The sequence below is a fragment of the Betta splendens genome, chromosome 8 (genome assembly GCF_900634795.4).
Source record: "Betta splendens chromosome 8, fBetSpl5.4, whole genome shotgun sequence".
NCBI lineage: Eukaryota > Metazoa > Chordata > Actinopteri > Anabantiformes > Osphronemidae > Betta > Betta splendens.
The window spans coordinates 11263198-11290464 of record NC_040888.2 but is presented as its reverse complement, the minus strand read 5'-3'; the positions used below and the strand labels follow the sequence as shown (position 1 = coordinate 11290464).

The following is a 27267-nucleotide window of genomic DNA, read 5'->3' as shown; positions in this document are numbered from 1 at the left end:
TTCCTTTTGTTTGCTGTTTTAGGCAGTTCTGTCTGTCCGTGCGCGTCACTCATCTTTTTCCTATTCATCGTTTCTCTCGCATCCGGAGACATATTTCTAGTGAGCTACTAAAAATCTCACTCTGTGCTGCTGTTCGATGCCTCATGTTACTTCAGCCATTTCCTGACAAAAACGCTGTTTGGACGGAATGCAGCATTTTAGTCTAGAAGAACATGCACAGGCTATGAATTAGTCGATTGTCATGAAAATCTGTCATTTTTAATGGGATCATTACTTCATAATTAATCATTTGGTTAATTCATAAATCATTCAGTGTAAACCTGAGCTGTCTGAAAATCACCGATGGAAATAGCTGCAGATGGATTTTCTTCCATAGTAAATATTATAGTTGTTTTAACTCATGCCTGACTTGATGTGCAGCTAAAGTCCATATTTTATACAAACATGTTTCCCACTATTAACACAACTGAAGCAAATGCCATGTCTTAGCATCATGTCTCATGGCTTCAACGCAAAGGTTACACTGACAGGCAACAGCCCCAACAGCTCAGCCTCCGAGAGTGGAATTCATAACTTAAATATCAGCATTGTTGTGTCATTAGTTCCAAGCTGTGCTTAAAAAAAAATATGTTAATGAAACAAGCCCTCACACAGAGGGGAGCTGTCCGCCTCCATCACTGACTCATGTGGAGGTAATTTTCTCACAATATAAGAAATATGTCACAAACGAATCTATTGGCCTCTTGGAATTAGGTTTGCATTGATTGGTCGGCAAGTATCTACAAGCGCGGCTCCTCTGACTGACTGAGTGCGTCTGCAGCGCAGGAGGGCGTGTTTAAAAGGGTTTGCTCATCAGAAACAACGGCACTAATGCGATGGGAGTAGGTGAGCGGTAAGCTGAAAAGCATTGCAGCGCTTCATCAAGGCGACACCAACGGCTGCGTGTGGAACAGGAGGAAAGGGAGTCGTCTTAATAGCAAAGTCGGACTTAATAAAGAAGGATGGGCATAATATTTATAAGGACAATATCTGTGCTTGTGCAGCTGATGTATTTATTTAGCTCTGTGTCAGACACACACTTCTGTCACAGTCATAATTTACACTAATGCACTGACACTTCAGCCAGTCATTTGGAGCCCATCCCACCTGGGAAATAATGTGCTCTCTCTCATCTGAAGGTGTTTTCCTCCTTCTTCCCACTCTCGTCGTTTGTGCACCTCACGGACGACTTGTGTTTTCCTGCTCATTTACCAAAAAAAGGAGCGGCTGCTCCTCTACTGATTGTACTTCAAGCACCTAGACTCATCCAAAATTCAGGAGCAAGCCGGTGCAGTCAGCCATTTCACAGTTCTATGACAGATTATAATCCCTGGAGTGCGGGGAACATGGAGCTGTGAGGCTCTGCGCGCGCAGGGTTAGGTTTTAATGGACTTGTGATGTACACGAGTACGGCGAGGACGGCTGAGCCGGCGTCTGCATGAATAATTCAAAATACACCGATCAGGGTTAAAATGGCTGGAGAATGTTTTACGTACCTAAAAGTATGTACTCAAGAAGTACAGTATAAGTACTACTCTGAGAAATGTACTTGCTTGCTTCTATTTCTATTTAAATCAAGAAATGAATAACACTAGAACACCTCTGTGTACTGTGAGAATGAGTTTATATTTTAATGTCACAGTTTCCTGCTTTCTCTGCTCATTCAAGTGCCATCTGTAACCCATTCCCTCACTGCTGAAACAGACAGTCTCTCCCTAGCTCTCTCCGTGCTCATTATAAAGAAATTATTATACTTGGCGTGCAAATTCAATTCTCAGCCACTACTGTGTTTTCGAGAGAAGACCAAAGTGGGTCATATGGAGGAGGTTGAGGGGGAAGATTAACACGAACACTGGTTAGGTGGAATCAAAGTACAGGTGGAGAGGAAGGAGGTGATGCTGACTAAACCGGAGGGGCAACCGCTTGCCCACAGCTTTAAAATAAACTAGAACCGTACACTAAAGCAGCAGGACAGAAATTATGCAAGTAGGTAAATGACTGTTCAGCAAAACAATTATAAACAAAATCAATAGGTTAAGTAATACACAGATTACGCTTTATTCATTCTTTTTAGATTTTTGCGTCACAATTTGCTGGAGCTTAGGAAAAAAAGAAGAATAAGAGAAAATATGAAAAAGAATGTCTTTAATGATATAAGCTACATTTGTACATTTCTACAGCAGACTTTCAGTAAAGATTAACTGTCAATTAGTAAAAAGACAGAATGTGTCACCTGTCACGGCTGAAAGACTGGATAAGAGGACAAAACCTTTGAAATTAAATACTTAATGCAAATATTCTGTTCACCATTATTCTCCATTAAATAATAAAACATTTACATTTTTTGAACAATCAGTTTGAAGTATAAATTACATTAAAAGCACCATTTCAGGAATGAGGATTTTAGAATAAATAATTGGCCTTTCCATTACAAAAAAGTTTCATAGTAGCATATGGATGTGCAGTCACACTGAACACTGCTGTCAAACTGTCAAAAGGGTTTTACTTACAATACATTACAACTGTACTCATGAGGCCTCCACAACCTACAAAAGATCACCATCACAATGTAAACACCTGTGCAACTCTATCAAAATCAACTATCAGCAACTACTTGAGGTGATTCACAACCTCCACTTCTGCTCTTACCTTCAATAAAAGGACCAAATAACAAATGTGAGTTGCTTTGTGAAAAGATTGTCACTTATTTGATGAAGCATTGCGATATTTAAAACTATTAAAAGATCCCATGTTAAACTGCCCTTCAACTCATTACATACAAGCAGCTTTAAAGAAATACATATTGCCATTTATCCCATTCACTTATCCAGGTACAGCATGTGCTCAACAAAAGCAGCTGTGAAATGCTGCTGTTCGACTAGAGTTGTTTGTGTGTGTGTGGGGAGAGAGGGGGGTCTGTAAATCATTTTACTGTACACATCGATGCACACGCTTTTCACTTATGCACTAATGACGTTATGCAACAGTCACAAGTACAACAACACACCTCACTTTGCTTCAAGACCTGCCTATCAAATGCATGAATGCGCACACTGTCTCTGTCACACACGTGAGTGCACACACACACGCTGAAAAAAAAATGCCTTATTGTGAGTAAAAAAACAAGGATCGTTTCAACAGGTGCATTTAAAAAGTCACAAGAAAATATCAAAGACCAGCAACTAATGATGGTTCTCCTGCCTCTACTGCCATATACAGTATAGAAAGATTTATACAGCTATTTTACAGTTCAATTAGGGGGCTTTCAAAGTTTACAGGGCCTATTCACAAATATATTTAATGCTTTGCATCATTTATGCATTTACATTTGGTATTCTCAGCAGAGTTGTAGCTAATAGTTAAAAAATGTGGACAGTAGTTAAAGCACACTGAAAAATCCACTTTACATATAATCTTTTACAAGTTATTATACATTAACAGTCCATCAAAATAACATTTCAGAAAAGTGTCAGTCAGTAAGCTTTAATCACTGGCATCTTATGAATGACAGTGTTTAGAAAAACATTTTGCAGGAGATAATCTCTTGTGGGAAAAGCCTCCCTGATGTAATCTGAGATGCACCGACAACAGCAGGTATGAATCAGTCCGAGTACTGGAGATCCAAGTCTACGGTGCCATCTGTCACCACTAACCGCACCCGCTTGGGTTTCGTAGCACCCATGGAGTGACCTGTATTAACAGATGCGTAGTGTGGAACTCCTTGGTGTTCCCCAGGATGACACTGCTGCTGCTGCTGCTGCTGCTGCTGCTGCTGTTGTTGTTGCTGCTGCTGCATGTCCTTCCTGCAGTGCTCGTCCTGACTTTTGAGCCCTGAAAATCCACCTAAGGAGAAAGATGCTGGGTTTGAAAGCTGGGGCCCACAGGGCTCGAGAACCAGTCGCCCTTGTGTGCCTGATGGCTCCATCAGGCAATGGTAGGTGTAGTTTGCCGAGCCTAGACCGGGACAACCCTCGGCCCCGTCCCTGAGACCCAGGGTCAACGAATGATCTCCAGTGATGTTAAATACGTAGGGAGGACCTTGATAGCCATAGGGGAATGAGGCTGACGACGTTGAAGACTGGCTCCTGTTTGGTGGTGCTGGAGTGCCAGGAGGTGTACTATGGACAACGTGGGGGCTGTTATGCTGAGTCATCGACGAGAGAGAGGAGCCAAAGCTAAAATCAAAATTGTCTTGCTGAGGATAACATTGCTGGCTTTTGTTTGAGGTTGATGGGGTGGATCTGTCCTGTCTCTTTTCTGGTGATGAATAACCCTCAGACACCTTGCTAGGGAAGAAAAATGTTCTTGGCAGAGTAGAAAAGTTTCTGTATGTCACGGGTTCACCACTTTCAAGTTTATTGGATGTCACCTTACTTTTACTAAACGAATGAGAGAAAGAAGAGTTTGGTTTGGTGAAATCTAGATTGGACCTGTTGGAGTTGCTGGACGAAGCTAGACAGCCAACATTCTTTTCAAACCCTTGGACAGAGATGTTGCCTTTACTTTGACCATCTGCATGAATACCAAGATTCGGACTTTCCTGGGTCTTCGGATTAGCCCCTAATTTTGAACCAAATGTTCTGGACACGACACTGGGACTGCCCGCATCTGTATTGGCTTTACAGGGTGCACTGTACAAATTCTGACTCTGGTTCCCTCCCTGAAACTTAAGCACCCTGTGAATAACCGAAGAGTTCTTCTCGTGGAAGTTAAATGGATTGTCAGGAGGATTGGAATTTTTCACAGTAAAAAGTGGAGGGGAGAGGAATTTGCTGGGCATTTGAGATGATGGGACCGACTTTGACAAGCAACTCTGGGACACTCCTCTAAGCGTGTTTGGCTGACCACTTGGAAAAGGCTGGGATTTGGTGGGAATAGTCATCCGATGGAAGGGGCCCTGGGTTTTAAGGTTGGTGTGGGATTTTGACTGGCTGGTGATAGGCTTGATGTTGGAGGGCTGGGTCAAAGATACAGGATACTGAGAAGAAGATATGAAAGATGATGCTGTGCCAAACAACCGAGGCTTGCTGACTACAGGTAAGGACTGACTTTTGGGATCTTCTTTGGATAAACGCATCGCTGGATTTTTACCTAAAATTCGATCCCTAGGTGTCGAGTCTGAGTTGCCATAGCTGGAAAAGTTATAGTTGGGGTTATGGGACACTCTGTCTTTGGAGGTATCCTTCGCTTCACATTCCAGAGGTACAGAGTCACTTTTGGAAGGAATCAGAACTGGGAAAAACTGTAGATCCTCACTGAAGTTATTACCTGGACTGGGAGGGCCGATGTACGGCGTTTCAGCAGCCCAGGTATCAGACGGGCTGTGAGATAGGGGACTGCTGAAAGGGTCTGTAGGTGGTTCCAGTGAACACAGATCTGATGGAGATGATGAAAGGATGTTCTGTGGCTGATAATAACCCTCAAAGTTGAGACACTGAAAGTCTAGAATATCATCACAGCAGTTCGTAAAGTTGGGCTCCGTGGGGAGCATGTTATCTGCCGTTGGGAATGGAGGAGATTGGGATGGAGGCTGGATGACTGAATTGGGAGCAGTGGAACAGGCTGTGGGCTTTTCCAATGTTTGAGATGAGCACAAGCCCTCAGAGAGCCTAGAGAGGCTGTTGTCAATTTGTTGGAGAGTGTGACTAAGACAAGTGGTGGGCGCTTCAACGGGCCCAAACTTGCGTGTTCTCTCCATTTTATGCCTCGGTTTCTGTACTTCACTGTTCATCTCTGGCATTTCAGTCATTCCATCCACACCCGGGGGAAGACCTTCTGGCCTACTGTCATTAAGAGGGGAAGACAGAGACAGTGGTGACAGAGACAAGGAAAATGGCGGTGGTTCTGTTTTAGTAACAGATGGGCATTCTTTCAATTTGTTAAAGTCAAGGCTCCTTTTCTTTTGTTTCCCTAAAACAAATCCTTTAGTTTCTTTCTTGACTTTAGGCTCCATTTTAAAGTCAGCTGGTGGGAGTTCCTCCTTGTCATCGACCTCCCAAATATCCTCCATTTTTCTGCGTAATTTAATTACTGGTAATGGAAGACCATTGAAGTCCAGTTCAGGCTCCTGTTTTTGCTGTGAACCACCTTCAAACTTACAGCAATTCTGTAAAAAACGATCTTCAATTTTTGTTTCTTGGTTTGCAACTAAAGTGTCACTTTGAATTTTCTGACTCTTGACTTTATCTGGCAAGTATTTGACTTCAAACTGAGGTTCTTTATTAAGCTTATACTTAATTTCTATTTTGGGTTCACTAAATTCACACTTATTTTCAACATCTTTGTGGCCTTTGTCAGAAGACTTGGTTTGAGCTTGCCCTTCACTCAGCCTCTCACCTGTCTCTTTCAAATGACGCAATTTCCTCTTCGACTTTTTGCTTTTACAAGCCAGAACATGAGCCTGGGCTGCCTCCATCTCCATGTTTAAAACAGATACAGAATCCATGATAGCTTTAAAGGGATCGCAAGATTCCAACTCCTCTCGTTTTTCCACTTTTAACCCCACATGTTCAGAACCGCCACTTTGCATCTCCCATACCTTCCCCCTCTGCCTTTTAAAACGAATCTTAAAATTGAGGTCTGGCTTGATCTCCTCCAAATCGGACATTTCGACATCGTCTTTTTTTTGAGAGCTGTTTGGAGTTGTATTTTCCACGCTGTGGTGCAGATCTGTAACGAAATCCTCAGATTGTTTGCCATCTGCAAGCTCATCACTCTTTAGCTTCTGCAGCTTGCTGAGGTCATCCTCACCTTGCCGCTCTAGTTTGCATTTCTGAGCTTTCCTTAGCAAGTGGACTTTGGATCGAAGCATTCTGCTAAAGGAGTTTTTTTGGGGGGTCCTTTTGCAGGTCAACCTCTGGAGCTCTGTTCTTCTATGCCTAATTTTAGTCTTTCTCCTCCCTTTGTTATCCACCTCTGTACACTGGGTGAGGTCCTGCCTCAGGACTGATGAATCTGAAATGGCTTCTTTAGAAATTTGATCTAAAGCTAAATTTAAACCATGCTTAGGTTCTATTTCTACCGAATTGCGAAACATACGTTTCTTCAGAGGTATGTTGCACTGAATGTGTGCCTGTGAACTGGTATCTTGAGGAACATTAGTTGTAGTGTTTTCAGCAATTACTGATTCATGAGGTAGTGTGCTGAGGGTCGTGGTCAGTGGGTCATGCCTCTGAGAAAGGTTAGGCTCCAAACTACTGTCAGTTGACTCTGTCTTCCCAGTTCCTGAAACATAATTGCTCACGGTGTTGCTTTGCTTAGCTTTGCTTTTCACTATTCTCCGTCTCATCTTTCGTCTTCTCATAATCCTCCTTCGAATTGAATGAGGATACCTGCTTCTGTTTATTTCAGGCGGTTCAGTTTTCTCCAGCTCACCTTGCATTTCTTCAGGTGCAGAAGTAGAGGCCTCTGTCCCCACAACATCTTCCTGTAATCTCTTATCCACTATGGATTTATCCTTCCTTAAAATATCAGATAGCAGCACGTGTGCTTCCTTGATGACAATTTCTTCTTGATCATGACTTTCTGGTTGTTTACTTACACTCATCTCTATTTGCGCTGGTAGTTTAACAGCTTCATCATCCCTACAAGCTGTGGTGCATGTTTTGACATCCTGTGTGCTACTTTGACACGTCATTTTCTCATCAGACAACATCGTACAGTCAATCTCTTTCACTTCTTCAAATAATTTGTTATTTTCTAGTTCGACGTGAGCAGGCGCAGCATTTTTTTCTTTCTCCTCTGTTTTAGCTCTCGCACTAACCTGCTGGACTTTTTGCCTACGTCCTTTTTGTATTTTAATAACTTTGTTATGCCCCCTTTTCTCAATCTGTGATACATCACCTCCACTTTCACCTGCTTGTTGTTGTCTTGCATTTACTTTACTGATGGCTTTGAAAAACATTTCCCTGACCCCCCTGTTACCTTTAACTGTGCAGACCCCTGAACCTCCCCTCTTCCTCTGCTGTGAGCTGGACAGTTTTTTTTCCGACTGTACTGTCAGAGCTGCCGATCTAGGACACTGGCTCAACCTGCTTCGTCCTCTCACCTGCCCTCTCACTTCCCTGTCTTCAGAGGATATTTCTGCCTCTACATTTTGTGGCAGTGGCAACCTTGTTAGGTTGACTGTAAGGTATTGCTTCAAAGGTATGAGAGAGTTGTCCCCAGCTTTCTTTGAGCCATCTGTTGCACTCTGACAAGATGACTTGGACAAAAGGGATGAAGCTCTGGTCTTCTCAGTTTGTTCTGCAGGTCGATGTTGAGCTGTGTCATTGGAACTGTTGTATTGACTTTCTGTGGATTCTTCTTCATTCTTCTCTTTCTTTATTGCACTGACAATTTTGTCAATCACGACAGGGTTGCAAACAGCTGTGGCAGTAGCTGCATTACTGGACCTTGTTTGTTCGTTTGGTGTAAGAGAGGGGTGAACCAAGCTCCTTGTCCGTGAAGACGTCCTCACTTGAACTGCCCGCTTGTCCACAACTTTGACAGACTTGCTGTTAAGGCCTGCACTACTTAGTGCAGGTTTACTTTTTTGCTGAAGTGACATTGATGAATCTAAAGTGAAAGGCTTTAAGTTTACCTCGCTATTGTTATTTTCTTCGCTAGTCAAATTTAGCTTATTTGGCCTGTTAGAATTGGGATTTACTTCTAGTTGCTGCAGCAAGGACCTCTCTTTGCTTTTTGGATCTTTACACTTGATTAAGAAATCCACTGAGTGGCGCCGCACTCTGATGGTGAGGTCCCTCAACGTGACTTGGGATGAAAGCGGAAATGTCCAATGCCGTTTTACTGTGGAAGATTTCAATGGGTGCTTTCCTGACCTTCTGTGCTTTTCTCGTCTCCACTTCTTTGTTTGACTCAGTTTTCTATTCTTCAATGCATTTCTCCTCATCTGCTGGGTAAAGGAATTCCTTGAGGGGATGGCTATAAAAGAAAGGAAACAATAAGTTGATGAACTTTAAGTAGCTCGATACAAAAGCATTTCTCCCAATTGGTTATTTTTTTCTGCCTTATCTATGTAATGGTTAAAATAACCGGTAATTTTAAAAAGCCAGTTCATTAAATTGATGAATTATTGGAATTTATACTACAGATGTTACAAAGATTACGTGTGGTGTTACGCAAGTATGTGCATTAAATATATATTTGTCTGTACTGTTTAGACATCTAGAATTCCTACAAGGTTGAGACAAACCCTAAGCTGAGTGCACAATAATACACCAACCGCGTTGCAGACAAAAGGAATGGAAGCAGGAGATCTGTGCTTACGTTCAATTTAAAACTACTTAGAGGACTACAATGAAATAAAGTTTAATAATTAATTTGTCCAAGATTTGGTTGTTGTAAAACCAGTCTGATCACATAGAGACACATACTAGTACATATGCGTTGCCCAACTTTGTTTGGCATATTTTATTTTAGGCACTACTGCTAATTACACACAGTACTAAGTATTGTACTTACAAACTTTTGCAAACAATGTATCTATTTGGCATAGAAAATAAATAATTTCCTGAATTGAAAACACTCACTTTAAACGGTCTTATGTAATCGCACAGCATCATCTCAGTTATGTAAATAGACTCTAAATGATCAATAACTTTTTTTTTTTTTTTTTTACTATTTTGAAAATAGCTTTTTAACGATTTTTTCCTGGCATTTTAACCACCCAACAACTTAATAAATGTTTTCTTACATAAGATTATTTTTCATAAAATCACGTTACCTTTAAAGATACCTGAGTGTATTGCTGGTAGTGGCAGTGTAGGAAAGTGGCCCTTCTCTTTCTGATGACGAAGAAAACGCTCTCTTAGGCGGTACTTTTGCCCCACAGTGTCCTTTGTTTCTTCACATTCAGGCTGCTTCCCTCTGTGCCTGAAGTGGCCTTCTCCATTCCTAATATAATGTAATGTCAAAGATTCAGCTCTTTTTTGTCCAAAGGTCTGATTTAAAATGTTACATTTAGTCAAAAAACATAAATAAATAAAATTAAAAGGCTTTAGCAAAGACCATGCTTGATCAGATGATGAAAACACACCTCTCACAGGTGCAGCATTCACACATTTCATTGCCTTCACCAAAAAAGCTGGCACCATAGTAACACGTGATCTCCTCCCCAGGTGAGATCGGTCGAATCACCTCAACAGAAGCAATATTCTTTTCACCAGGGACAAACTGGGAGGGTGAAAGACAAAGACAAAGGTTGTTTTCCCCGTGGGATACAAAAACACTGCAGATGATAACAAAAATGCATGGAAAATACAATTTTTAAAATGCCAATTTAACAATAGTTTGTAAGAAACAATTCTTCATTGTATTACTACATATACAGTATATGCATTCCATACAGTCACAAATCTATCCATGCATGTGCTGATTACCTTGCAGTTTGGTTTACAATCTTCAACCCAGGAAGACAAACGAGAAGAGACAAACACAGAAAAACACATCAAGTTGTTTTTTTTTAATCATGGCAGTGACTGATAGACCAAACATTTCCTTGATCAGGTTGGTTGTACTGAATTAATTTTGAAAAAGCTCAAAGGCTAAGCTGCTTAGCTCTCAAACATTATTAAAAGATCTTGTCAAAAACTGCTCTCTGAGTGAACATAAGAATTTATTTAAAAATTTGCTGGGTCCTTTGTGCAGTTTTTGTGCAAGATTTTTTTTTTGAAGTATAAAAAATTGTTTTTGTAAGTACTATAGAAACCTAAATCAACAATGTCCATCTCAAGGGACATCCATAATCAATCATCTGTTATAAAACAAGATCAACTAACACATTTATCATCTATTTATTAATTTGCGCTTTCACCAAATAGCTACATATTTTTATGTTTAGCAAAATTGTTCTTCCCATTAAACTCAAGATTACAGAAACTCCTATCAGCAATAATATTTTCTTTTAAGTTTGAATCTGTTTTCCTGTGTGTAGTGAAAATTAAATTAACAAACTCACCATGGTTAATGAAAGCTGCAGGCCCGAGCCAGAGCTGAGCACAGCGCTTACGTGTAGAATACATCACACTAAAGTCATTAACTCCTGCCCTCAGCACAGCGCTGTCTGCAGGACTCAGCTCTGCTATACAGCCCAACAGGACCTCCACCCGCTCTCCTACAAACCTGTGAAGCAACAATTCCAGCATTATATAGTTTGCAATTATCTTAATTGTTCAGCTGCCTTGTAGAGTGTGAATGATTACCAGTGCCTTGTTGATGTTATCTTTGCCCCATTGGTCTCTGAGGAGTATCTGTCACAGGACTCTATCTTGACACCACTGTCTAGCAGGAAGGCACTAAGGTAGCGATACACCTAGACACATAAGAGACGGTAAGATTTTCACATTCAAGTGACAAATTCAACAATGACTGGTAGGTTTCTTAGGTCTTGAAGAGACAGATTTTGCAAAATTATTTAAATGTAAATTTCATATATTTTTTGATAGCAGTAGTTTGTTTAATAGATTTTTATTTATACTGAGAGAAATGAACCAACATGTTGTCTCAGCAGCTCTTGCCGATGGATTCCCAAAGCATTAAAGTAGTCACCAGCCAGCTCTCCCACTGTCAGCGATTCAAATGTAGCATTGAAGTCATGTGTACGCTGAAAGCGCAATAGAGTTTCTTTGAGGTTACCCCATCGTCGGATCTCCGGTGGTGGACTAAAGATGAAAGAAAAAAAAAAACTTTAAAATGTCATGCATTAAATAGATAACAAAATGTATTAACAAAAATCAGAATCATTAAAATGTTTTTAACTATAAACTCTTTTTTCTTTTGTAATAAACATTATTAAACTGTTTCTCCCTCCACAGGCTGCATACTTAGATCCCACTTGCACTTGCCTGCAGTCACAACGCCCTAGAGGCGAAAGGAATTACTCACAACGCAGTCAAAACAAACATACCAGCCAGTTTACTTTGTTTTGGGAAAATTAGGTGAGATGTTAATGCAAGCTCTCCCTGTTCAAAAGGTGCAGTGTTAATACAGAATGTGTGTACCCTTTTCGGCCCAGTTGAACAATAAATACAGAGGAAGGAAATTACACCATTTCAGTATGTTACTGAGTCTGCCACTGGGACATTGATTAACCTACAGACAGTTAACAGGGTAACAGGTTACCTGATGTTCATTTTATGGGTGCTGAAGCCCAGCAGAGGGTCCAGCACCAAAGCCGTGGCCAGGTCATCGGTCTCACACAGCTCCTTTACACTCATTCTAGTGCAACCGTCCATTGCCTCCCACCATCAGCATGCTGCAGTCACGGGGTCAAAGTATCAACAAACCATAACAGTTAATGACCTGTGCATTTCTGCAGCTCCGGCACAAGTCACAAGATAACCATGAATTAACACGGATTCAAGTAATGTCACGGAGCTGATACTGCAGTTTAGATTTACATTATGTATATATGGCAAACATGCAAGGATTCACTGACCAACACTAATATTTAATAATGCCTGCCTGCTGGAAAAAATATGCCAGGATCTCTTGCAGAGAGGAAGCTAGCAGGAAGCTACGATGCTAGCACTAGCTGTCTGCTGCTAACGTAACAAGACTGCAACACGCTTCTAGCGAAATTCTGATACAATTAGCCGACCGGTAGAACAATGTGCTCTCCCGCTGATGCGTTTGGAGCAAACGGTATTCACAAACCTACCTGGGAGCCTTTTGTAGTCAGCGAAAGTATCGTCAGACAGACAATCTATCGCAAGCTAGCCGCTTGCTTTGGAGAAGGGGAAAGTTAGCCCTGCAGCATTACCAGCTAGCTTTCCGCCGTCCTGTGTGCCAGCACGACCAGCCGCAAATAAGGACGTTAAGTTGCGAACGACTTCAAATTCCAATCTGAATCTCATAAAGCAGAAACGGCCTGCATACGACAATAGACGCGCTTTAAAATGAATATGTTATGTAGCTAGCTAACTATCTTCAGACAAGGCTTTTTTAATAGCAAAAGTTGATGAGCGAGGTCCAGCGCAACCTAACAAAATTGGACACGCCCACAAGCTACGCTATTTGGTGAATGAAACGACAATTTTACATAATGTATCCATGTCCGCATTTGACACTTTGTGATTGGTCAGAGTTTTGCTGGGCGGTACCATAGGCGGATTAGGTTTACTCCTGTTGATTACAGAGCCGAGTATTTCCTGTGTTCCACTGGCCTCCGTCTGGCTGATGGGAGACGCTTTACACAATTAGTCACACCATTAGACAGTTTATAATTAGGAGACTGACTCCAAGTGCCATCTTAGTCACTTATTACACTTAATTTTAGATTGTGCAAATTCACCTTTTGTATCTGTTGAGAATTGTACCTACATCATTAGTTATAATAAATATCATGTTTATTTTTTATGCAAACTAAAAGAGAAATTTAGAAATATCTGTTGTATCTAGACCGGTGGGCTATTATGTGAATTCTATAATATTATACAATATTTACGATATGTTTAGTTAGTGTCAAGCAATGAGTTAATCATTGTCAGTGTTATTAAACGCAACTCATGCCTTGAATGACTCAAACTTGACTACAAGACTAAAGCAGCTCCATCAACATTTAGGGAAAAGAACAGGACAAAAGTCTGCTTTATTAGGCATTAAACACTTCAACCTGATGAGAAAGAAGTCCTGTTGCCATTACTCAGCATCATACCCACAGCTCCACTGGGGACAGGTTTCAACTGGTGCTACTGCATATTTTACGAGGCATCAAGGCTTTCAAGCTGACAGAGATGGCAATCTCTAAGGACTCAAGGTGGAAAGCACCCATCACTACTGGAGCCTCAGCTGAGGGATTTTATGTGACTTGTACACTGTTACCTTATTAATCCTTCCCTGCCTTCCTCAGCTCCTTCACCCAATCAAGTCTAAATCCTAAACAACTGATTTATGAGTTGACAGGTGGTCAGGTCACACTAGTGCATTGTTATACTTCTACAGGTCCATCATTATAGCCATCACTAACCTGATGTGAGGGCTGCAATTACATAAAAAGCCCACTTACCTGGTGTTTCACCACAAACTGGGGCTGTTTCATGTTTTCTCGTTATTTACTGCTACAAGTAATTAAAATTTTGCAACACACATGAAAAATAATTGTTGGTACCCTTTTGTTAAAGAAAATCAATAAATAGAACATACTGAAATTGAACTAATAAAATTACTGATTTTGAATTAAAATGAAACTAGAGTCGACCTGTTATAATAGAGATTCTTTCAAGATTCTTATCATCCAACTCAAATAACTCACTGCATCTATTATACCTTTGCCACCCATGGTACTGACTCATGTTGGAGTCGTTGTCAGACAGTAGAGGAGTATTGAACAAAAAAAGACACAAGGTGTCAGCTAGAACCAGAGATGTGAAAAATCCGCAACACTTTCTGTGCTGTTGCAGAAATGCTTGACGTTGCTTTTCACCTTCAGAGCAGAACTGAAATATTAGATGCAGCAAAGGATTTCCTGTCACTGCAGTTGCATTTTAAAAAGAAAAATACAGACACAAATATACAAATTCTATGTTTTATTTCTACCTTGTAACAGAGACAATTTGTGACCCATTTGAAGTGAAAAGAAATACAAATAAAAATACTGTTAATTTCTTTTATTATATTGTTAATTGTAATAATCTAATAATTTCCTATCTACCCAGCGACAGTGCAGTGCAAAACATCCCTGATTGATTAAAAAATCCTACACAAACAAGCTCGCAGGTTTTAGCATTAAATTTGACAGTAGAAACAATCTGAACAGAAACGTGATAAAAGAGCAGATTCTTAGAGGTGTTAGCCACAGCAGATATAGAGCTTTAAATGTTTAAGCAGAGGTTTGTACAGCGAGGGAATAAGGGAACGAATGGAAATGTGTCTTACTGGATCAGACGACAGAGAAAGCTTTTATCAGTGCTATAATAACTGTTGCTGGAGCTATTTACGGTGATTGTTTTGCACTGTTGAAAACTCAATGTGGTCTCTGCAACATCCTAACTTTCAAGACCTATAATGTTTTTAAAAAATCCTATCAGACTTTAACACCATACGTTTCTGTACTGTACATTTTCAGATCTATATCACACTAACTGTATCATTTACACATTCAAAGACGTAACTGCATGAACGCATCTCATTTAGATTTAGTAGTAGAAACAGCACGTCATCTGACTTTAACAACGCTGTGTATGCACGTTTTTCAGCATATGAATTACATCATTGAACTTGATTTAAATTTAAATTTCACTTCCTGAGTTGATATTACTGGATGTGAACGGAACATGAGCACAAGTGGCATGATATTCTTTCCATCTCCTAACACAATACCTGATGTAGCGGAGCTCAACGCAAAGTACTGCAGGATACAAAGTACAACAGGATTCATCCTGACTTAAAAAACATTTGTTTTCTGAGGTACTGAGTTGAAAACCTCTGGCAGGAGAAACAAAGGGAGACAGGTACTGTAGGGCTCGACGTCTGAATGCTAGCTCCCCCACCCTCTGCCTAATCACTACTCTGGCTTTGTAGCCTAGAAAGCTGCAGTCGCACATGTTCGTACTTGGACAGAGGGCTGAAGAATGAGGACAGAGAGGAGACGAATAAAACCAGACGTGCCTGTTATGTAATGGGAGGAAAACTGTGTTTGGGCTATTAGAAATAGAGGCTGATACCCTGCAGAATGGAAACATGGATTTTTTTCACAAGTGATAACAGCCTGTGCTGAACTACATGGACTGAATTCACCGGGGACACCCTGTACTCCAGCTGAACTCGACACACGAGGTGACGTGTAATGGCCTGTAGTATGTGTCGTGAAGTCATAGAGGAGAAAATAAAGTTTAAACCAGTTTGTGAGGGTTTCACAGTTTTTCCAGGATCTAATTCGATCACTTGTTTTCTGTTAAATTGATTTTGTCTATGGCTCTTCATTCGTTAAAAAAGTACAACACATGTACAGCAACTAAAACGACTGCAATGCAAACACTTATTCTTCATATTCTTGTCTATATATTTTACATTGCATACAAAAGTATTGTTTTTCGTACATTGCTTTGATTTCACGTAACATTATTGTATTTCCAGCTACTATGATTATGTATTGAACATATTACTTACTGTTGTCCCAGCACCACTGTCTTTAGTCTTAGATGGACACAAGTGTGGGATTACATTTAAATAAGCCATTTGTTAATTAATGGACTGAACCCAACTGGCAAAAACCAGAAAACTCACAGCAATGATTCATCATCATTCTTTGATCACAACATATACTAATTGTACTTGAAAGCCACTTTCTCCTCAGCAGGTGCCTGCGTTTACAGTACTGTGTTCAGAGTAGACTTAATGCCAGAAAACCTAGAGCATCTGCTTAGAGAACATGCCAACTACAGATTGTGATGTTTGATTGATTTGCCACTCACCTCCTGTTTGGTCAATGTTAGTGCATACAGGAACTACCTGAACATCAGAACAACCCTATGCATTTCCTTTTTTGGCATTCAGAAGGTAATTGATGATCAGTGTTTGTGATCAAAGAGGTAAAATCTGGTTGGGTCTGGGTCAACTTTGGGCCATTCATTTAAACACAACGTCATCTTTGGCTAAATCACACCAAAGCAACATGTGAAATGCCCTTTTGTTTTAGTTGTAAACTGGAAAATGACACTTTCTAGCCTTTACATGTCATTAATATCATCTATACCTGTAGCTGTATTGCCAGTACCACACAAAGACTAAAACTGCCACTACACATGGCAAAGGTTGCCGACAGACAGGACAAAGCAATGGCAAACACAAAGTGAGCAGCATGATGGCACAATTGAAATAAATTGCCTTTTTTATTCATCTTCAACTTTAGTGAACTAAAAACAAGAAATAAACAGAGAGCAAATCATGTTGATTCCATGTATCTACATTAAAAATAAAAAAAGAACATGAATGATGTCATTCTCAAATCATTGGTGTTTAAAAGGGACAAAGAAAAATAGAAGTTCTCATTGTGAATCCATGACATTCAAAGATTCACCTGCACATATATACCACACACGGGTGGAACATGTGTATGTGCCATCACCATCCGACTTGATCCCAACCCATCACACAGATACACACACAGACTCTGAAATGGGATGTAGAAAAGCTTGTGTTTAGCATTTAACAGTGCAGGGCCTTAACAACAGCTAGGGCTCCTCTAACTCCCTTCCCCTCCTCCCTTGCTCCCAGGTTTATATCACACATGGGCCCAAACTGATCTCTACAAAAAGTTAGAAAACAGAACAGAGAGTACAGAAGAAGAAAAGAAATGCGTATGTACAGAATACAGCAATTCCCTCTAGGTCATTTTCAGTCTTTACACACATGAAAAATGCATGGAAACATCCAAACAAACAGCTAAAATGTGTCTGCGATAAAGACATGGTTGAACCCTGGACACTTGTTTATTTTTGTTGCCGTTTGGTGATGAGGGATAAACAAGTATGAGAGAGCGAGAAAAAAAAAAAAGCATTGGGCCAACAGGAAGGTGGAGGTTGTGGAAGGGACACCCAGCGGGTGTTATTTCTTGGCCTTGGCAGGCTTAGATGAATTTCGTGGCGGAGTAACCGGTCTCCCAGATCCCATTCCTCCCCCACTACCATAAGGATACAATTTCTTATCTGCTGGCTTTAGAATCTACGAAAGACACAAATGTTTGCAATTAGTTTTACAGAACGTTGCATTTAACACATACAATTATTTTAAATAAAAATACAAACTACACAAAGTGGAAGACAAAAATGTGCCAAGCAAAATGGATTTAATAAGATTGAATTTCACACACCTGGAAGGAGCACATGAGTGTTTCATCCACGCTCATCATGGCACCAGCGTTGTCAAACTCTCCGCAGTAATTGGGAGCCGAGAATAGAGTGACAAGTTGCCTTTTTGCAAAAAACTCATACCCATCTTCTACAACCTTATCACACACAAAAAAAACAACACTTAAAATTATTACATCACTTTGTATTTGTAACCAACAATTTTGGGACATTTTTTGTAAAACAAATGCACAATAGCCTTTTACTTTGTTTTTGGGATTAACCAAGTATAAAAGGTTTATATTCTTTATGATAAATCAACTATATACACAGGTGTTTTTTTTAGGGCTAGACTGAAACATATTTTTAACTGTTTAATCCTGATTTGTTAAATATTAGAAATGCATGAAAATACCCCATTTTTGTAACGACAGGCTTTACAGCTGTGCTAATATTGGATTGCATTACTGTGCCTTATAAAGTGAAAAAGGAAACCATATAAGCTATGAACACGTTACCTGATGTGCTCTGCATATTAGATCCATGTCATGTTTGTGCAAAAATTTGGCCACCACATCTGCTCCAAACGTGAAGGAGACACCGCGGTCATTTTCACCCCAGCCGAGGACGTCTTTGTCTGGATCAGCCCACAGCAGATCACACAGCAGACCCTGGTCAGGCACGTCTGTGGGTCGCATTACTCTACGGATCTGCTCCATTGATTGAAGATCGGGTGAAAGGCCTGGAGAACGAAGAGAGGATCTTACATGTGTTCAGCCTTTCTCGTGCAACATGAACACAAGTTCTTATTTGAACAAGGTCTACCTCCATGACAGCAGAATATTTTCTCATCTACAATGGCAGCCACCGGCAAACAGTTGAAGCAGTCTGTGAAGGTTTTCCACAGCTTAATGTTATACCGTCGTTTACCTGCCAAGTAAAGAGGAGAGGAGAAATTAGTGTAGTTACAACAGATAATAAAAAGCCTTTTAAACTTTTTTTAATGGACTTACACTCATCATAAAAGCCATAGATTCGATTAATAGAGGCGCATTCATGGTTGCCACGAAGAAGGAAAAAGTTCTCTGGGTATTTGATTTTGTAGGCTAGAAGCAGGCAGATAGTCTCCAGCGACTGCTTGCCTCTGTCTACATAGTCACCCAGGAACAAGTAGTTGCTTTCTGGGGGGAAACCTCCATATTCAAAGAGCCGGAGAAGATCATAGTACTGACCATGGACATCACCTGCAGGGGGCAGCAGAGAATAACTATTTAATAATACATGAAAGCTATTGCTTTTGCATGAGCACTTAACTGATGCAACAGCAATTAAAGATCAAACTCAGTAAATAATGAACTGTGTATTAATGTTTCAGTGAAGCTCGTCGAGTCCCATAGCAGATGAAACTTACCACAGATTTTAAGGGGAGCCTCTAGTTCAAGCAGGATTGGCTGGCTCAGGAAGATTTCACGGGACTTGAGGCAAAGGCCACGAATCTCGTTCTCTGTCAGCTGGACATTTTTGCCTGGCCGAGAGCCCTTGACTGCAAAACAGACAAGGTTGGGTTTTGAGATATTTTTTTAAAAAAAGGTCCAGTCCATGTACTGTATGACAGTAATACCATGAAGACAGTTAAGGACAAACATAAAGCAATAAAAACAACCATGCTGGTACTTTGCGTCAGACCATAAAATGGGAAACACCTCCCACCAACCAGATGCTGGCTGATTCTGTCAACAGTCTAGTCATTTGAGCAGGTAACCATATCATTTCAAAGGGAATACTGTGATGCCATTACATAAATCAGTAGTGCCATAATATAGACATTAAGATTTATTACAATAAAAAAGTCTGTACAGTATTTAGGGAAATGTCATATCTGATGAAACCTGTCACAAGTCACTGAAAACTAGTCTGATGTCGGCCTGAGATGCAAGTAAAACTATGTAGGCGTTCATTCCCACCCATGCTGAAAGACAAATGAAAGACCCACATCCCATTCCTAACTAAAACACTTGCAAAGGCACTTAACGGCACCCACGTTTCTGACTACACATGTAGAATAGTAAACAGTTTTACATCAAGGATACGACCTTAACAGAAGGATCTACTTTATTTCCCCCACACTCATAACTCACTTTTTAGGGTGATGCATCACGATAAAAGCAATTCCCACAGACAATCCTAAGTAATGTTAGGTAGTGTAATGTGATGTGGTACCAGATTCAGCCTCTAGGCAGGAACTGCATCTTACAGTTTAATGAGATGGAGTTACATGTGGTTGCTGGCTGTCTGTAGGACAGCTTAGCAACTTGTTGATAGGAAACAAAGAAAGAGCAGTATGGCTTGCTGTGCTCACTGGGGCAGTAATGCTCATGAACACAGCTGCCCGACAGCCAGAGTGCACAACACAAAGGTCGTTCTTATCAGGGAGATGCGATAGGATATGTATTACATAAACCAGGCAAGTGTGGGAAAGGTTTGTCTACAAATTACATGTGCAAACCACAGCAGTTTTGTGTTTAATGCTTAGGGGGTTTTGTTTAGACATAGCTAGAGATTTTTCTTGTAAACATGACAAATATCAATTGCTATTTCTGTGTGCATTCCTTAGGTTTTGAACGTTGTTTATTTAGATTGATCACGCCTCATTTCTACAAAGGCTGCTTTATGCCAAAGCAGCTCATTAACGCTAACTATACAAGTGAATAATGAAAGGTCTCGTTTCAACTGACAAATTCTATACAGACAACTGAACCATTGATGTACATATAATGATGATGGCAGCGCCTTCAGACATTGTCTGAGGATCAAAGTGTAAATACTTACAATGACTGGTCATACAGTAAATCTGTAAACACAGAGCACTTATACCACAACAGGTACCTAAAAATCAAACCTTCATTCTCATATGGGACAAGATTAACATATGGTAACCATTATCTTAATGGCATTCATTAGAACTATGCAGTTAATCTCTTCTTATCACAAGGCCCACAAAGTAATCTCACTGCAGGTAAATGTGGGTTAACCTGATAAACTGTAGAAAAATGTCTGAATGAAGGCCAACGCACAGATCATACTTTAAAATACAAATCAAAGATAGCAGAATGCAAAGTAGCAAAGTGAGAAGCTATGAGCTTACAAAAAAAACAGATGTAGAATAATAAACCTACACCTAAAAGAAAAGCCCTGAACAGGGAAAAGCTGATATAAATACAGCAGTACTGCTTGTTGCATTAAACCTGGATTACAGGCGGCTAAGCCTTGACAGAGCTTACTCCAAAGTTAGCCACACAGTCAGCAGGCAACAGTGATCTTATCATGACGGCTGCAGACAAAACAGTTTCAACCATGCTGATCATAGGTTCAGAAAACAAAAACTTGGACGAGCACCAGAACACAACAGTTGATTTTGGGTGGCAGAGACTCAATGCTGGTGCTATATAATACACGCTCTCCTCATATGCAATAACAGACTTCTAGAGTTCAACACAAGTAATCCAATTGAAACTGATAATTATCCAAACACATTTAAGTGGTTAGGTCTCAAAACACAGTAAGTAGCAGGAGAGTTGTGTTACTTACATAGGAAACTGATGTTTGTACACTATTGATTCAGCTGTTGAAATGAAACTGCCTACTGCAGTTTGGTATTAATAAGTCACAAGTTATGCAAACTGGTAAGTGCTTATTCTGTGCGATAAAAATACTGACTACATACAACTTTGAGCGAGTTACATAAAAGGGCATAAATACTGACACTATCAGGCTTGTTGGGTTTATTGTTTTTGCCCAGGTCTAACAACCAGTTTACACTTTTGGCGCAGGTCAAGCTTTGAGGAGTTACTACGACGGCACATTCATATTTGTGAATAATCCCAATCACTCCCATGACTCAGATTTGAATAACAGTTTAGACCTACATTTAAGAAATTAAACAAACAACTCGCCTAGGAGAAGCTTTTTTTTTTTTTTATAAGTGCCATGTCTGGAAACTCTGCACAGTATGTCTCACTATCATTTACTGACCATTATCTTTATGCTGGAAGCCAAGGGCCACTAAACAACATACACATCATGCTTCCATACGCAATTCAAGCAAAAACCTTTTAACCAACAGTCCTAAAGAATGCAAGTGTACACAAACTTCCATGCAACCTGGGAGCACAGACTATAGTAGTTACAAACTTGTGCCTGTTGCTCTTTAGACAAACTACACAGCTGGGTATGAAGAGGTGTGTGCCTGTGTTTGATGTCCTCAAGCTTAGTGTTACACAATCATCATGTGGATGTGAAAACCAAACAGTTCTCTCACGCACACAGAACCAACAATATCTGCATACGTCAGTGGGACTTCAGAAATGTAAAGTATTCTACTGAGGAACAGCTTGTATTAGTTCACACTTTCACCAGGATTGCCATTTTCCTCTGTGCCTAAAAGATTTCTCAGGTCTGAGGTTTTCTTTATGAAATTTATAAGTAAATGCATTTAAATAAGTTAGCAAAAAAAGGAACTTGCAACAAAAACATAATCATTATGCAAACTTATGGAAAATGGAAACTGAAACTTAGATGATTGAAAGTTGGATGATTTGTTTGAGGCAACAAAAAAACTGCTTTACAAAAACTGCAATTAAAAACATCCCGCAGTATTTTTATTGTCACATTAAATTTGACTTCAAATTCCAAAATAACTTCATAGTTGCAAAACTGTAAGCATAACACACAAAACGCCCCCTTGAAGAGGAGAAAGATAACTGGACAATGAACACAAAATCTATGAATGCAGGACGAATCTTCACACAAACGCAGTCAATGTAAACAACTACAACAAAAGTAATAATAGCTCGCTACTATCTCACACATAGCTACTCTAATATCCTTCAAGTAATAACAGTAATTATGTAGTTTCTGCAGTGCTCTCAGTAAGAGCTGAAATACAGCTACATACAAACAAATATCACAGACCAAGCCTTTTTCCTCATTGACAAAAAATAAACTACCATAAAGCTAAAACCGATAATGTATTAGACGGTGTAATCTGAACATAATGTGCAGATTTTTCGTGCACAAACACGCTGTTACATTCACCTCCTGGTCCATTCGCTAACATGAGAAAAAAATACACACACACAAACACAACCAGCAATATGGATGTCTCACAGACAATGAAGATTTGAGTAACAGCGCTGGATTGTAATCCATCTCGCAATTCTGGAGGAACAGCAAACTGAAGGAGGCTGCTTCAGTACAACGCGAACAGCGCTACCTTTAATGTTAGCCAACCTACCTAATAATAAAAACACACATTTGACCTAAGGCAGTCATTAACTAATTTAACTAGAGTACTGCACAGTTGCTTCGGCCATCCTCACCTTCCAAGAGACGCTGAATTATAGAGTCGATGTTTAATTTGTCCGGCTCCGCCATTTTCTTTATTTTCTGACGTTCTCAAGCAGTCAAGACCTTGGTTTTCCGCGTTGCACCTTAGATTTCAACAACAGAAAGAAACACGCAATTATGCACACCATCTAAAGTACATACGCTGCCAACGACAACATCACAGTAGCCAATTAAGTGATTTAAGCGCGCTGAAACAATCAATGAGCTTATGCGCGCTCGAGCCACTCGGCTAGCTAGGTAGCTGCTAGCCAAGTACCATAAGCTAGTTAACGACCGAGCGCAGGCGCTAGTTAGCTAACGCGAGTTCTGTGAGGCAATATAACTTATATAATCAAGATAAACGTCCCCGAACCTGCTCTTCGGTTTAACACAAGTCCTCCGGTGATGAGTAATTCGTAAATCTTTATCTTCTGAGCTCAGCCCTGGCCCCTTTCACTGGGTTTGTCCGGGTCCCTTCACTCTTCCCCCAGGAACTTTAAAAAAAAAAAAGGCCGTTTCTAATGAACTATCGAATGTATCGTGAAAGCCCGACTCAAACTGAGTACGTCACTCGTTTTTCAAAGGATGATTGGCCAGTCGTTAGTTTAGACTGTAAAATATCTCGTTTGATTGGACGACAAGTAGGTCTATCTTAAACGCTGGGCTAGGCTGTTAGGATGGCGTCAAAGATTTAAATAGAAGGTCAAACACCGCCACCTAGCGGCATTAACCGGAAATGTAGAATACAACGTAAAACACATTTACTCTTAATTTGACCGAAACGATTAAAAAAAATCATCCTGCACTCATTGATGCCTTTGTAAATATATTATATGTTGTAACACCAAGTCATTTTTTTTATCTAATAGGTTAAAAAGAGCAAATCTTAAAACGTGACACTGCTTTAGTGTATATAGTGTATAGCATATACACTATTTTATTGTAAATACAGTATGTAAACCTCATACATATTTTTTATATTTTATAATTAGATATAAGAATTAGAAGAAATAATTCACATGTGATGTTTTACTGTTATCCAGAACACAAACCAGGAGCTTATTATAGCTCCACTTTTTCAACACATTGTATGCAAAAAAACAAAGTGGCATTCTCACGTAGATCAATCTGGCCTAGCCTAAAGACAAAGTTTAATAATATGTGTACACATAAGTAATAGAGGACAATTAAAACAGCCATAGCACCTCTTTAGCAATGTAGCTGGCTAACTAAGAGTCATAGTTCTGTTGAGTCCACTATCCACGTAAATCTCAGCAGTGACTTTGGGAATTTCTTTACAAGTAAAATTATAATCATTAGACAAACTAAATGACCAGGATGAAGTTCTGTTTACAGTGTGTGGTTGCTGGGCCAACCAACCAGCCTGTGTTTTGTTTGCCGTCTATTTTTGTTTGCACTTCCTTCGCTCCCTTATCCCCTCACCTCAAGACGATGACCCAACACTCTGAGCCTGGTTCTGCTGGAGGTTTCTTCAGTTTGACAGAAGACACAGGAATGTTTATTAAAGTCCAATCTGATACGCTGAAACCATGTGTCACTCTGTTGCTCATGTGTTTGTGGGATACACATTTACATAGTTTCACAACGTTTCTGTTTCTGTCACTCCCGCCTTGTCTCGATTTCCTAAAACAATCTTCTGAAGTTCGTCATCACAGTTACAACACAAGCTGTGTGTGTGTGTGTGTGTGTGTGTGTGTGTGTGTGTGTGTGTGTGTGTGTGTGTGTGTGTGTGTGTGTGTGTGTGTGTGTGTGTGTGTGTGTGTGTGTGTGTGACAGAGACAACGAGACAGGGTGGGTGGGTGTGGACATGATGTGTTTTGACTGGATCCTCAGAGATAAGAAATATGCCAGCGTCTTTCTAATAATTTGCTTTCTTACCTTGGTAATGATTCACACTCTTATCATCTTATCATTACTACAATAGTAATATCACACTAAAAACACTATGAATTTAGAAATTTAGCTTCAGGGGAATTCTGTGGAATTTGGACCAAAGCAATGACACTGGTGTGAGGCAGAAGCAGAGAGGGGAACCATACGTGCAGGACAAGTCTGGTCTGGTTCTGGAGGTCCTTCCATCTTGTGTACTCCCCCCTTGCAGCCCAGCCCCTCCCTTCACCTTACACTACCCTACAAATACCCATATTTCCACGTACGACACTTGTGCATCAGACAGCAGCATCTGGAAAAGGATCCAGCTCGGAAGGAAGGACCTAACGAAACTCTGACAAAGAAAAGGTAGGTGTATTTAGGTGCATTTCTTTAAATGGTGAAAGAGTTCAATGGCCATTTATCATCATCAGCAAAAAAAAAATCTGAAACTGTTATTTTAATTGGATCTGATTTATCAGCTGTAGCTTTAAAAATTATTTAAAATATTTTGTAAAAAGAATAAAATAAAAAATAGAGTTAATCCACTGACCCACATCAGCTTTGTATCAGCTTTTATTTTGGTATTTTGGTCTAGACTATTTTTAACCAAACAAAACTACAAAATGTCTAAATGTTGTTGTCAAATGGCAGCGAGCAATCCCTGCTCTTCTGACATGCAACCAATAGTAGCTTCCTCTCATTTTTAAACGTTTTCATGTCCTTTATCCTTCAGCAAGTTCGAGGTAAGTAATTGTAAAGGAGTGCTTCAGTCATCTGAGGGTGGAGATCCTGGAGGCCAGAGCCAGTCAGGACATGAATCTGTTGGAAAAACTCTTGCCTCACAGCCCTGTGGTGGAGCGCGTCTTTGTCTGAGGGCATGTTGAGCTATGTGATAACATCATGACTGCAGCAGATAAATACCTCATAAAAAATCTCCAAACCACTGCCCGAGCTTTAAAAGTAGCACTCAGTCTCCATCAAAGTGGATACGAGGGGTCAAAAAAACTCAATTAATCACATGTGTGTTTTCCAGAATGGGGAATGTTGGAGTTCAGATCATCTGTTTGGCCCTCGGGGTCTTCGGCCTGATCGGGGTCATCGTGTGCTGCATTGTCCCTCGCTGGAAAGTGTCGTCCTTCGTCGGCTCCAACATTGTGACCGCTCAGGTGAATTTCTCTCTTCTTCATAATAGTAATAATTGATTGCATTTACAGCCATAAAGTCCCATTTTAAAGCCAGCAGGCATTCTTGACTGAATGATAATCACCCCCCCCCCCCTCACTGTGTGAGTAGAGCACAGAGGACGGCCTGTGGATGTCCTGCGTGGTGCAGAGCACCGGGCAGCAGCAGTGCAAGACCTACGACTCCATCCTGGTGCTGCCCTCCGACCTGCAGGCCGCCCGCGCCATGGTGGTCGTCAGCTGCATGTTCTGCTGCCTCAGCCTCCTCATCCTGCTCTTCGGGGCCAACTTCACCACCTGCATCGAGAGCGAGAGCGCCAAGCCCAAGATCAGCCTGGTGGCCGGGGTGGGGCTGCTGCTGGGCGGCCTCCTGGTCATCATCCCCGTCAGCTGGTCGGCGAACACCGTGGTGCAGAACTTCAACAACCCGCTGGTGCCGCAGAAGATGGAGCTGGGCGCGTGCATCTTCGTGGGCTGGGCGGCGGGCGTGTTGCTGCTGCTGGCCGGGGGGCTGCTGTGCTGCTTCAGCCGGCCCCAGTCCGGCGGCTCAGGAGGCACCGCGCACTTCACCAACAGCACCGGCGTCGTCAACAAAGCGTACGCGTAGCGCATTCATAGGGGACTGGTGTTTGAGAGAAAAATGTCTAGCTAGCTCAGAGTCAAACGTTTGGGTTGCTATCAACAAAGATGCTGATCATTTGCTCTGGATGTAAGAAGATAAATGATTTTTTAAAATAATGATTTATAGTTTTATTTTCATGTTTTTAGTTTTTATTACATACGGGTCATTTAAGCTGTCAACCAAAGGCACCTCAGAGGCCTCAGAGAGCATCCACGTGCTTCCTAAACGCCCACACATTTCATGGCATTCTATATAAATTGCATTCCTGCTCAGTCCCTTTATTTTATGTTTGTTTGCTTGGTTTCCATTTTGTGTAATGATGCGATTAAATGATTAAAATTTGGTGTAAGTCAAACGC

General features: G+C 40.6%; 3 protein-coding genes across 4 annotated transcripts; 1 reads left to right on the top strand and 2 right to left on the bottom strand.

The window, feature by feature from the left end:
• Positions 1-2068: 2068 nt before the first annotated feature.
• On the bottom strand, positions 2069-13045 carry kmt5c (lysine methyltransferase 5C). Of its 2 annotated transcripts, none has more exons than XM_029159277.3 (9): positions 12701-13045; positions 12163-12295; positions 11537-11702; positions 11244-11353; positions 11000-11163; positions 10422-10441; positions 10079-10215; positions 9767-9936; positions 2069-8964 (listed from the first exon to the last, which is right to left on the bottom strand). In XM_029159277.3, the coding sequence occupies exons 2-9, from the start codon at positions 12273-12275 to the stop codon at positions 3641-3643; spliced, it is 6204 nt and encodes a 2067-aa protein (XP_029015110.1). In that variant the 5' UTR covers positions 12276-12295; positions 12701-13045; the 3' UTR covers positions 2069-3640. The 2 variants fall into 2 exon arrangements, with proteins under 2 accessions (XP_029015110.1, XP_029015111.1); XM_029159278.3 differs by having other exon boundaries at positions 9779-9936.
• Positions 13046-16852: 3807 nt separating this feature from the next.
• ppp1caa (protein phosphatase 1, catalytic subunit, alpha isozyme a) lies at positions 16853-23746 on the bottom strand. Its single transcript, XM_029159406.3, has 8 exons — positions 23587-23746; positions 23207-23317; positions 19240-19371; positions 18842-19072; positions 18654-18758; positions 18347-18570; positions 17852-17986; positions 16853-17703 (listed from the first exon to the last, which is right to left on the bottom strand). Exons 2-8 carry the CDS (start codon positions 23259-23261, stop codon positions 17587-17589), a joined length of 999 nt encoding a protein of 332 aa, XP_029015239.1. The 5' UTR covers positions 23262-23317; positions 23587-23746; the 3' UTR covers positions 16853-17586.
• Positions 23747-25323: 1577 nt separating this feature from the next.
• On the top strand, positions 25324-27264 carry cldni (claudin i). The gene is made up of 3 exons (XM_029158385.3): positions 25324-25472; positions 26140-26272; positions 26400-27264. The coding sequence occupies exons 2-3, from the start codon at positions 26141-26143 to the stop codon at positions 26892-26894; spliced, it is 627 nt and encodes a 208-aa protein (XP_029014218.1). The 5' UTR covers positions 25324-25472; position 26140; the 3' UTR covers positions 26895-27264.
• Positions 27265-27267: the final 3 nt, after the last annotated feature.